This window comes from Pieris brassicae, chromosome Z (genome assembly GCF_905147105.1).
Source record: "Pieris brassicae chromosome Z, ilPieBrab1.1, whole genome shotgun sequence".
NCBI lineage: Eukaryota > Metazoa > Arthropoda > Insecta > Lepidoptera > Pieridae > Pieris > Pieris brassicae.
The window spans coordinates 9,615,682-9,627,718 of NC_059680.1; the positions used below are offsets into that span (position 1 = coordinate 9,615,682).

Consider the following 12,037-nt stretch of genomic DNA (forward strand, 5'->3'; position numbering starts at 1 on the left):
TAATACCTAAATAATTGCTATTACCATTACACGATGATGTTTTTTATAGACTTTACGTATTTATTAAATATATTACAGCAACAAACAAACTTCGGCATCTATTATCAGGGTAATTCAGTGGTACCATCATGGGTGTTCCAAATATAAGGTCAAACATTGTGTCCAGACATATTTTGATGTGTCCCCTTGCTAAACCAGCCTTTCTTGGATAGCCTTCTGTATATTCTTTCTACTTTCATCTCTAAAGTACAGAATGAGCTTTGATTGAACATGTTTTGTTTTAATTTTTATTATACCACATCCAAGGTTGTCTTAAAACGCCTTTTAAGGTACCCTTATTTGCCTTACCTTATAATTTTCGGGTGTTATTTTGATATTTGTAAGTTGCAAAGTCTCTTTAAGATACTAATAATCTATTTGTATTCAGAGAGTGTTAGTGAATTTATATATTAGATAACCTTCTTCCTTAATCAGTAGATGGAGATCAACATGAGTAATGATTAAAAGCGTATGTTAACAGTTGTAGTAATAAAAAAAACACCAAATTCCACCTTGGGTCCTCCTCCACTAACTCGATGTCCGTATCTATTGCCCACCACTATGTGTAACCAGTCCATCGAGTGGCGATATGAGTGAAATTTTCCATGAGCTGTATCAGTTGACGTTGGGTAAATTACCATTTGCCCTCTGGTCTATAAAAAAGAATATAAGTCAATTTGAAAATACATATCATAAATACATACATAACATAATCCGATAATTAGAATCGTCCATGGGTTCAACAGCAAAATATTTCAATGTTCTGATCATTCAAGCGTTGTATTTAATTAAGCCACCTCAAAGCAATTATAAATCTACTATATTTATGGGAATATTTTGACATAGCATTTGGAGGGTAAGGTTAAATTAGCCTCCAAAAAGCTTGATGTGCTCAGTAAGGCGAGACGGTACTTCACTCCTTGCCACCGCTTGCAACTCTATAAAGCGCAAATTCGGCCCCACATGGAATACTGTTCTCACCTCTGGGCGGGAGCTCCCCGGTTCCAGCTCCTTCCACTTGACCGTATTCAAAGAAGAGCGGTTCGAATCGTCGATGACTAATCCCAATACGAGCGGCTTGATCCTTTGGCGTTGCGTAGCGATGTGGGTTCACTCTGCATCTTCTAGCGGATTTACCATGGAGAGTTTTCAGAGGCTAAATACGAAATTCCACCTGTATCACCTCGACGTCCGCCGTTCCACGAGCGCTTTTCAAGGCAATTTTTTCTGCGCACCAACGCTATGTGGAACCACCTGCCCACTAAAATTTTTCCGAACCAATTCGACTTAAGGTCCTTCAAGAAAAGAGCCTACCAATACTTAAAAGCCGGCAACGCACTCGCAAGCGCTCTGGCATTGAGAGTGTCCATGCGCGACGGTACTACTTAACACCAGGTGAGCTTCCTGCCCGTTTTTGCCCCCTGTACTATAAAAAAATATATTTAAGAGCTTGTTAGTAGAGTAGATAACTCGTCTTTGAAATAATTGTAAAGCAAAGACAATGGTGTAGATCGCTCGCTGACGATTGATTAATTTTTACAAAAAATTCTATTTGACTATCAGTATGACCTAACAAATAATTTAATGTCCTTTAATTATTTTTAAATTCATTCATGATAATAGTATAACTTTCAAGGCAAATTGTTTATTTATACAATATCAAAGCACAAGCAACTTCTTATAAACAAGTAATCTATCCGTATTTATATTGTAATAATAACATAAAGTAACCACAGGAAAGGAACAACAAAGTATGCTACATACAACCTTATTCGACAAACTATGACGTTTTAAGTATTATAAAAAGTTTCTGCTCTGTACGGCAAGCTAATTATAACACTCAAGATAACTGGTTCAAAGGATATAAAATGTCATTCATACATCCTTAGATCATGAATATAGTTAACGCTTTGACGTTCCTTTGCACAGTACAGTATAATACATGTTTAATAAAATACATCAATACAGAAGGCTTCGATAAAATCTTATTACCATTTGACAATTATGTGTATGTTCGGAGGTTGGAATATTTTTATCTAAAGATGTAATAGTTAAATGAAAATTACTGACTTTATTTTACCAACTATTTTTTAATTAATTAAAGATTTCCTATTTACAAAATAGTAATTATTCTGATGAAACGTCATGCAAACATTCCAAAAGTACTTAAAATTTTAAACAAAATATGGTTAATATACTTTACTGTTTAATTATCGTAAAAACTTGTTACGTCTTACAAAGGTACCAAAGGTCATTATCAAATGTATAAGTCTGGAAATTTTTGTGTACGCGCAGTTTATTGAAAATTATTTTGCTGACGCCAACTGTGGGTGTCGTGCTGTTCTTTTAATTTGTAACTTCCTCCAGTCTTATTAAGGCAGCTTAGAGTTGAGGTGAAGGTTATGCATTATTTAAGGAGTATAAGCTAGCTATAACTAAATTATTGTCAGACCATTTTATTATATCCGAGATGGAAATTCATTTGCCAATCAACCTACACCAGACTGTCTGCTATTCAGACACCGCGTTAGAGAGGCTCCAGGGTCATTCTACCTGGGCTTTGAGGCATACTTGTTACACTTATAACCTCTGCAGTACATACTAGATAGGAGGTAGGAGATGGATATATCTTCACCTATTTACTCCGCATCTTCTTACCCTAGGATTCGTCCTAGAGTGCTCTCTTCCTCGTTCTGCAGCTTTCTTCTGTAGCGTCTCATGCTCACAGAAGGATACCTGCATGCAATATCTCGTCAGTGCCGACTACAAAATATTGGCAATAGCCAGACCTGGCATCCATTGATATTTCCTTTCTTATACGTTTAAATAGCTTCTTTATCCGTAGTCATGTAAATGTTATGTCAACTCAAGTTATGATCAGGTTTTTTTTGCCAATATGTTTATTTCGCATCAAATTGCAATTGTCTGTGAATTCAAATCTAAATTATTGCAAAGTCATTTTTCGTCAGATTTTTTTGTGTTTTCACACTTTTATTCAGTGACGGATCTAGAATTCGGGGTCATAGTGAAATTTGTGTGTATAATATATGTACCGATTTGCAAAGATTTTATATAGAATCTGTAAATATCCTCACGGTCAGGAGTCCATGACGAGACTCACTAAGAGACGCCTCTAGCAAGATACTTTCCAAGGTTAGCATAGATTCACCATTGCCTATTTCTATCAAGAGGCCTCGTGATTGGAATGAGTTCCTTAGATTACGTTATAAGTATCATAAAGGCATATGACGAAACAGTATAACACCCCCCTGTATGTACAGTATCCGGGATTGACACCTTTCATCTCGTATCTAGATCTGTCTAGCTGTGTTTAAATACACATATGTACTCATGTCAAACAGTTTACGCAATCATCACACACAGAAGATATCATGTTAAATTTCTAATATTATATAAATCTTTGATATGATATTACCACGATTTATTATAATTTATTTCTACAAAAGAATGAAGTTATTGTATTTTGTATATTTTTCTGACAACTTTATATAACTTCAGTATATAATTGAGAATTCTCGATCGGATTAACCACGATATGTGGTAACACCTTAGGTGTTAAAACCAATTGTAACCAATGAAAATAATATTATTTTATTATAATTAATTAAATTTTCATTAAAATTTAAATGTATAATATACTATTATTTTATTGAAATAGCCCCCGCGAACTCTGTTACGCCTTAATATGATTATCATCTACTATGAAATACATACTAACATATGGAATATTTTGTTACACTTCCCTTCCCCTTCACTTTTCACTTCACAAAAACCTATGTACTAAATAAAACAAACTTTTCGATTTTTTTCAAGTTCTATAAAAGTCTTCCTCAGAGTTCAAGGAATCAATGAAACAACAAATTTTTGCGATCTTTAAGTTTTGAGCTTAGCAACATATTTTTCAATTAATTTTTATTCTTATAGATAGATTAGAGATGCTACACAACTAGTAACCTATGACATCGAAGTTTTCTTGACATTATTACGTACCTTTTTCTAATTTAAACGCTTTGGTAATCCTAGCTAATAAATGTATATATTCAATTGTAAGTATTTTATTACGTTAGTTCACAATTAGACACAGATCATAATAAGTAACTACTTCTGAAGAAAAATATTTACATATTACTGATGCTTCACGACCATTTAATATCTAATACATAAGGTTGTCATAGAATGTAATGAGTTACATATACATTGAAATTATTATCTCATCAAAAATAAAAGCAAATTCAGCACCAACTGGCAATCTCGTCAATAATTGGCCTAGCTTACATAGGTTTCGACATACACACCGCGGGCCTAGATATTATGAAAAGTTTAAAAAATGTAGTAAATTTTCACCAAAAGTAAACCATGAGTATTACTTATAAATAAGTATTCGTTATTGTTATAACAGGTGTAGAAATAATACTTTAAAAACAAGGTTAATTTGTTCTATTAATGTTGAGTGATGTTGCTTAAATAAACTAATTATTTTAATATTTTATATACGCAATTAAAATAGTATAAGTTTGAAAATGAAGAAATTAGAATGATTTATAAACAATTTTCTTAAATGTGTATATATTAATTGAAACACTAATAAATTAATAATAAACAGAGTCCTCCTAATAAATTATACAATCGAAATCAACTGATTTCGGTATAATAAATTGGACGCGTAGATCTAGGTAAACGTTTAAAAAATATTGATTACCTAAGATAATTTAATTGACGTTACATAAAGCCATAATCATTTATGAATTGTTAATTATATTTACAATCGTAAATGTTATATAATCAATTATGACCTATCTATTGATTTTCTAATAATAAATGAGTTGGAATCCTTATTTATTGCTGATGTTCCGTGTCATTACATATGCATGGGGAATATATGACTCTCTGCATTATCGAATAATTAAATTTGAAAGCTGTAAAGCTGTGTATGCATCTCTATAGCGATTATAGGCTATGGAGTATCCCCCTAAAACCTAACCTAGTCGCTTCCCGCTATCAGTACATTAAGACACTAACTAGGCATCGGATTTTAATTAGGCAAGAAAGAGACTTGTTAGAGATAAAAAATCCTGTTAAGGAAGGTTTATAAATCTCTCTTCCCCTTTAAGCGTATTAGGTAAGAGTACGTTCGGTCATATCTCTATGCGGTATTTAGGCAAATAAGGTCTCGCAATATACAAATCTAATAATCAACATACAGCAAAAAAATATATTTTGTTCCTTTATTTCATTTCATCTCATCATTTTATTAGTCGAATGGCCAAGGATAACAAAGTTCAAAAGGTATTGAGTCACCTATGTTTTTGTATTGTCTTATCTGTGACCTTATTGATAACAGGATGAAACTGGAAGGCTGATGAGGAGAAATATAGTTAGATACGCGATATTAGCTTATGTGATAACTCTTCAGAGAGTATCCCTACGAGTAAAAAGACGATTTCCAACTTGGCAACATGTTGTTGATTCTGGTGAGTTTCTTTATCACTACATGTTAGAAATTTACATCTATCTAGTTATAAATTTTTATCTCGTACGATTTAAATTTAAATTGCCAGTCTCTTTAATATATAGTAAATACTACTTCTAACCACATAATAAACTATTGTGCAATAATTCAGCTAAATCTAATTTATATAACGCGGTTATATACATACATATGTTTTGTTATTTTAATAATAATACAGTTTTGTTATAGGACTCATGCTTGAAAGTGAGCGTAAAGTGTTCGAGAAAATGGATGGGAAGAGTCCTATGTCTAAATATTGGATGCCCCTGGTTTGGGCTACGAATATCATCAATAGGGCGAGAAAGGAAGGACTTATAACTAGTGATCACATCGTTCAAACGCTATTAGTAGAGCTTTCGGATATAAGACGTCGTCTTGGGGCCCTTATTGGTTATGATACTGTATGTGTACCACTGGTTTATACGCAGGTAAGCTATATATATTCTTATTCCGCTTATTTACAATGTTAAAAGCCTTAAGGAATTAAATTGAACTTATGAGGTGAGTTATCGTTTACTACTTTAACCTATGGTTTCTACGAATCATAAATACAAACAGAATCAATTACCTTCAAATCGTCCATAAAAAGTTAATCATACAATGCACGGTATTTACATAAAATGGTGACGATGCAATTTGTATAGCATATTATGTCCACGTGGCTTATTAGGGCGTGTATTTTATGCATTATTTTACATATTTTTTATACAATTCTACTGTACTAATTTACCTCCGTCTCACAATTTATAGTCTATATTCCTCTGTCCAATATTTTTAGGTCGTTACTTTGGCTCTATACACATACTTTGTAGCCGCACTTATGGGTCGTCAGCTGATTCCACCAGCCCCTGGAAGTACTTCAAAATACGAGCCTGACGTCTACTTCCCGTTATTTACTGCTCTTCAGGTAAGATTGAGAGAAGTCCTCGCATGCTAATAGCAAGTTCAGGAATGTAACCAAATTTATATTTATATATGTTTGCCAGCCTTTCGGTGTAAGTCTGACTTTTGAGACTTTTTCGTGCCTTACTAAACTAACTAACTAAAAAAAGGTGGATATCAAAACCAGCTAGCGGATTATGATCTTTCAAAGAGATGTTGAGAAGAGACGTTCCCATAACGGAGACCAACATATTAAAAGCTTTTACTACTTTATACTTAAATGGCTAGTATTTTGTACTAGTCTTTTTTAATACCGTTTGGTGTTATAAATCGATTTTCTGTGTTACAGTTCTGTTTCTACGTGGGATGGTTAAAAGTAGCCGAAGTTCTAATTAATCCCTTTGGCGAAGACGACGACGACATTGAACTCAATTGGTTGATCGACCGACACATTAAAGTATGTAAAGCTTTTAACATATATATATTTTTAAAAAAATACTAAGGACTATTAAAGTACGATGTAACACTATTATATTAAAGAGCTACTTCGAAAAATAACCTATAGAAATGATATTATTATAACAGACATCTCTTATATTCTGATCATAATATATTGTGATATACCAGAACATAAACCAGTGGCGCACTGGTTAGGTCTGGCCTTCAGATTTATGTATCTCTTTCGTGATAAATGATCAGCTTTTTGTAATAGACACGTAGGTGATCAGCCTTCTCTTCCTGGCACACATCGTTGAGTGATTTTTATTGATGTATTCTCTATAGTGACGATTCAAAATTGGGAGACGCGTGACTATTATTCAATTGACCTAGTTAAACCATGAACATTTGTAGTCATAAATTCGCTTACTTTTTCATCAGTGTATCAGCCGCTTAAATTTTCTATGAATAATGGTATCATTACATAAAAATAATTATTCAGCAATAAGCTTCATAATATACTGACAGTAAACAATTATTGCGATTAGATCGTAATTCGTATAATAATATCTGTATAGAGTTTGCATCAACTATAATTAATAACTAGTAATTACTATGTAATGAGTACCTTCGCTACGAGCTACGAAGATTCACGTATATTAATATAGCAAAAAAATTGAGGTAGAGCAATTTATTAGTTTTTGCTAATATTACAAGCAAACGAAAAAAACAATATTCATTTGTAGTCATGGAGCAAAACGAAACAAATTCTTAAAACATATTTGGCGTGTGTTTGAGTTCTTTGTTGTTTAATGAAATTATTTAAAAAATATTTTCACATTAGACTACAGAATTCTACCCTTGATAATGTAAATACCATCATATACGTAGTTACTAAAATAATAATAATTCAGTGGCGCTACGACCCTATACGTATGGTTTAAAATAGGAAGTTAGACCATAATGGGTAACATGTGAAATCTAATTACGCGTACTTTTGAGTGTTTAAATGTTTCCACAATATTACCTGGCAGAAGAACTTACTCGATAGAACAACCCTCTCGTCGAAATCCCTTTGGAGTTATTTTAGCGAAATACATAAATATTATAAACTCTTACCAATAACGAGTCCGGCCCGTGAATAATCGGTTCGATAAAGACCTTTATTAATTTCCATCCCTTGTAATTCCAGGCTGCCTACATGATTGTGGATGAAATGCACGAAGAACATCCGGAACTATTAAAAGACCAATATTGGGAGGAGGTGGTGCCCAAAGACCTGCCTTATACCGTTGCATCGGAACACTATAGACGCCACGAACCCCCTTGTTCTGCTGACCACTACAAGGTGAAGGCTGAGGATTCGGTTTACGCCAATGTCAATATACCAAGGAAGAGCCATGATGAAACATATGCGGATTATGTAGGTATTCCTGATATTTAAACGAATCAGTTATTTGAATAATATAGTATAATATTAAATAATCTCGTCAAAAAATACGACTCGTAAAATGCATGTAGCTGTATCTTTGAATCACTTTTATAGGAAAGTGTGGATACACCTATAGTGGAGAGAAGAAAAAACTGGTTTCAACGACAAATATCTCGAGTGGATTCTGTCCGATCAGCATCAACAGCATATTCTTCTGGTGGATTGTTTGGAAGAAACCGCCTTAACTCAGTTGTCTATTCAAGTCCAGAGGCAGGGCAGACAGCTACGCCTACCACTTCGCACCATAAAATGTCTTTGTATGAGAGACTGGTTGGACGCAAGTCGGGAAGAGGGCAACTTAGACAAAACTCAAAACATGGTCAGTATTGATACATTTAGAAAAACTCACTCGACTTTAGTTTGTAGTAGGACTTTGTTTTAAAAAAGATGTCTTCTAAAATATCAATTATTCGTCTTTTGGCTAAACGTAGTAACCGTGTTCGATGGGATATGTACGTCACATACGCGTAAAAAGGACATTGATTTTGGAGCGACCTCTAACGAAAGAAATACCTAATTTTTTGAATAATTCTAATCTCTCTTATCGGTAAGTCCGAATTTAAACCTAAATTTTTAAATTATAAAAAATAAAAAGTATATCTGCTTAAAAGAGATACACTAATATATTAAACAACAATCCTTATTTCTGTTTTTAATAAAACTCCGTATAAATTTCATACGTTTTTAAGCATAAAAACGCATTCTTTAAAAATAACAATCCTATTTATGCTGTAATACAAATCACTTGCATAAGTGATTTTGTATTAGCTGTAAACATTCCAACATTGTATAAATATATATCATCTATTGTTATTATATATTATTCATTTTACGGAATATTGTTTATAATAACATTTTATATTGTTACGTAATTGACTGATTGCCTCCGAACGTTCTCGTTTGTTTGCAATGAGATTATTGTATTGTATTAATTGACATTTGGATTGTATAAAGACGTAACTAGAGGGCACAATTCTGCCGTGTCTTTAAACATTTTTATTTATACCTTTTCTTATTAGAGGTAGGTAAAGTTGTCGTTGTGCATAACCCGCTTTTAAACGCGCGTCTTAAGGGTAAAAACCGTATGTTAACTAACTTTACTCTAGTTATTAAGACATAATATTCTCAAATGGCAGAGCCAACAGCCGACATTTTTTTTATTAATAATATATTCTTTCTCAGGCCAACGAAGTAATGGTTCAGCTATTCCCATAACCCTTAGAAATAGGCCCCGTATTCCAACTCCAGAAGTTACAAAGGAAGTTATAGACAGAGAGAATCATCTTACGATGGGGATGCCTAATATGGGTGTTATAATGGCACACCAGGTAAATTTTAATTATTTAATAAAACTAAATTTGAAAAGTGTAATCCTTGTATCCACCAACTATGACTCCTAAACTTGCCGCCGATAATTAAATATGTGTCATGTAGTGCGTAAAGTATCTCGATCCACGCATGCGCTGCCCAACCGCCCCCCCATCGGTTGCATCCGAGTCCAGTAGTCGCGACAAATGGCTATACGATTGGCAACGCCCGGTGAAGCTGGAGTGATTTGTATCCCGGGCACCTCGTGTTGTTACCCGTGCTTTACGAATTAATAAGGTTATCAATAAATATTTTGTATAAGGGCTACCAAAACGAGGTTCCAGTGCTGGGTGCCTTAGTACTGTCACCTATAGAAGAACTAGATAGCGGCTCAGTAAACAACACGCTTCACGCTGGCCAGCCTGGGACCACTGCGCTGGCGCAAGCGGTACTATCACCGAATTTAGCTCAAGGTATTGTAATCAAATACTCTACTTAAGTATAGTAACTTATGATATGTCATACAAATGCTACTAACCTGTGAACTAAGTGTTTGGTTATTAACATAGCGTTTAACCCGGTTCGATTTCCGGTAAGGCAAAGTATTTTTTTCAGATTTAAAAAAAAGCTAAATAGAGATTACATTAAATTTACATTACATTGTTATATTTTTAAATCACTCAATTTAATCGAAGTAAACACTAATTAAAATTTTATATGAAATAAAGATCTTGCTAAAACCCTTGAACACAGTTAGAATTATTATTATACATTGATTTTTTGGTTTTCAGGGCTACCCGCTATGTTGAACACTAATAGTATTATATCTTCGGTAACGCTAACACCTATGAACGTCAATCAGTTGAGTGCAGTCGTAATGTCAACTGCTCCATCGACGCCCCAGGTCGATCGAGCCTCCACGCCACAAGCTACTAGAGCCACTGTTGTAGAACTACCTTCTGACCGTGACAGCGAACACAGCGGAAATGGCGCGCCCACGAACATGAAAAGTAGCCTTAACGGTTCGAAACGCGGCGAAGTCTATGTTTGATACCCATATACAATTGACTAGCTAACTTTCACAGGAAATACTTCGTAGCCACAGTGGTAGTGATGTGCCAACTTAACCCTACCGTGAAATAGTTCTCATTCAAATGATTGTGGCAATCCCGATTTATATACATACATTCCATTTATGTAGTACAAAGCTGTTATTCTTTGGCTAAACAATTGCTAAAAGTGAAAAGCTGTAATGGATCGATAGTTATCAACATGAACAACTTCTACAACGTAAACATTTATTGAGATTCACGAATTTTTTTTACATAATGGGTTATGTGTTATCTAATCGGCGAGAAATTTAAGTATGCAAGGTGGCTTCGGACGAACTAAGTGAGATTTTAACTGATTATAAATACATGTTTTATAATACATGATACAAATATAAATTGAAATTCAATCATGTTTATGATTCGTAAGACATTGACAATATTTTTATTATATTATGAATTATTATTGTGCCACTTTTAATTAATATAAGTGTTGCAAGCCGTACTAGATATATAAAATCAAATAGGTTAGTGAAGATTAAGAAAATATTTTTATTAATGATAAAGAGAATTTATTTTGTATCTCTATTGAGAAATGTTAATAACTTGGATCTTGGAGAATCTTGGAGCTAGTAACATAAATAAAATTGTAAATATACATTTATTAAAATCGTCATATTCTTACATCACGTATTTGCAATTTGTGTGTTTTTTTATATATTTTAATTGCCTTTTTAAAGCTCTTTATAAATTTTATGTTTACTTTTATAGTAAACCGTCCAATGTCCTAATGTAAGTACTTAGTTCCTAATATATTATGAAAGACACTGACTGTGGACGTCGCGCGCTTAGTGTCAGCTCTGAATTATCTATGTTAATATTTTATTACAAGTATTGTCGTCGTAAGATTGGTTTATATAATATAGCGCGCATATATTAAGAATAATGTACCTCTGATAATTCCGTCCAATTAAGGTGCTTAGGGATTTTGAATTTTACTATAATGTAATTATATATATTGAGTTAAAAGGTATTTTATTTTATTGATGTTTTTCAACTTAAGGATTTCGATTTTCATGTAGATATGTCAGAAACACAGTCATTCATTGGTTTTATGAATCTATGGATTAATTATTTGACTAAAGTACTTTTAGTCTCTTTCTGTGACATTGTGTTTACGCTGCGATACATGCGATACTTTATTTGAAACGGTGCATTTTTATATATTTATTTCTATAATGGCGTAGGGCTGCAGCTGTTTACATCAAAAACAGGGTGTCTCAGCGCCGATTTTAAACT

The 12,037-nt window shown here is 33.4% G+C and overlaps 1 protein-coding gene across 1 annotated transcript in view; it reads left to right on the forward strand.

Annotated features, from left to right (window-relative positions):
- The window catches only part of LOC123718600 (bestrophin-4), a 32,844-nt gene extending 21,083 nt beyond the window's left edge, over positions 1-11,761 (forward strand). The window contains exons 4-12 of the mRNA XM_045675249.1: positions 5,402-5,531; positions 5,759-5,997; positions 6,348-6,476; positions 6,801-6,908; positions 8,082-8,312; positions 8,436-8,700; positions 9,564-9,709; positions 10,012-10,162; positions 10,481-11,761. Of these exons, the coding sequence (XP_045531205.1) occupies positions 5,402-5,531; positions 5,759-5,997; positions 6,348-6,476; positions 6,801-6,908; positions 8,082-8,312; positions 8,436-8,700; positions 9,564-9,709; positions 10,012-10,162; positions 10,481-10,740 (1,659 nt within the window). The 3' untranslated portion in view covers positions 10,741-11,761. The remainder of the gene's footprint in view (positions 1-5,401; positions 5,532-5,758; positions 5,998-6,347; positions 6,477-6,800; positions 6,909-8,081; positions 8,313-8,435; positions 8,701-9,563; positions 9,710-10,011; positions 10,163-10,480) is intronic.
- The last annotated feature ends 276 nt before the right edge of the window (positions 11,762-12,037 follow it).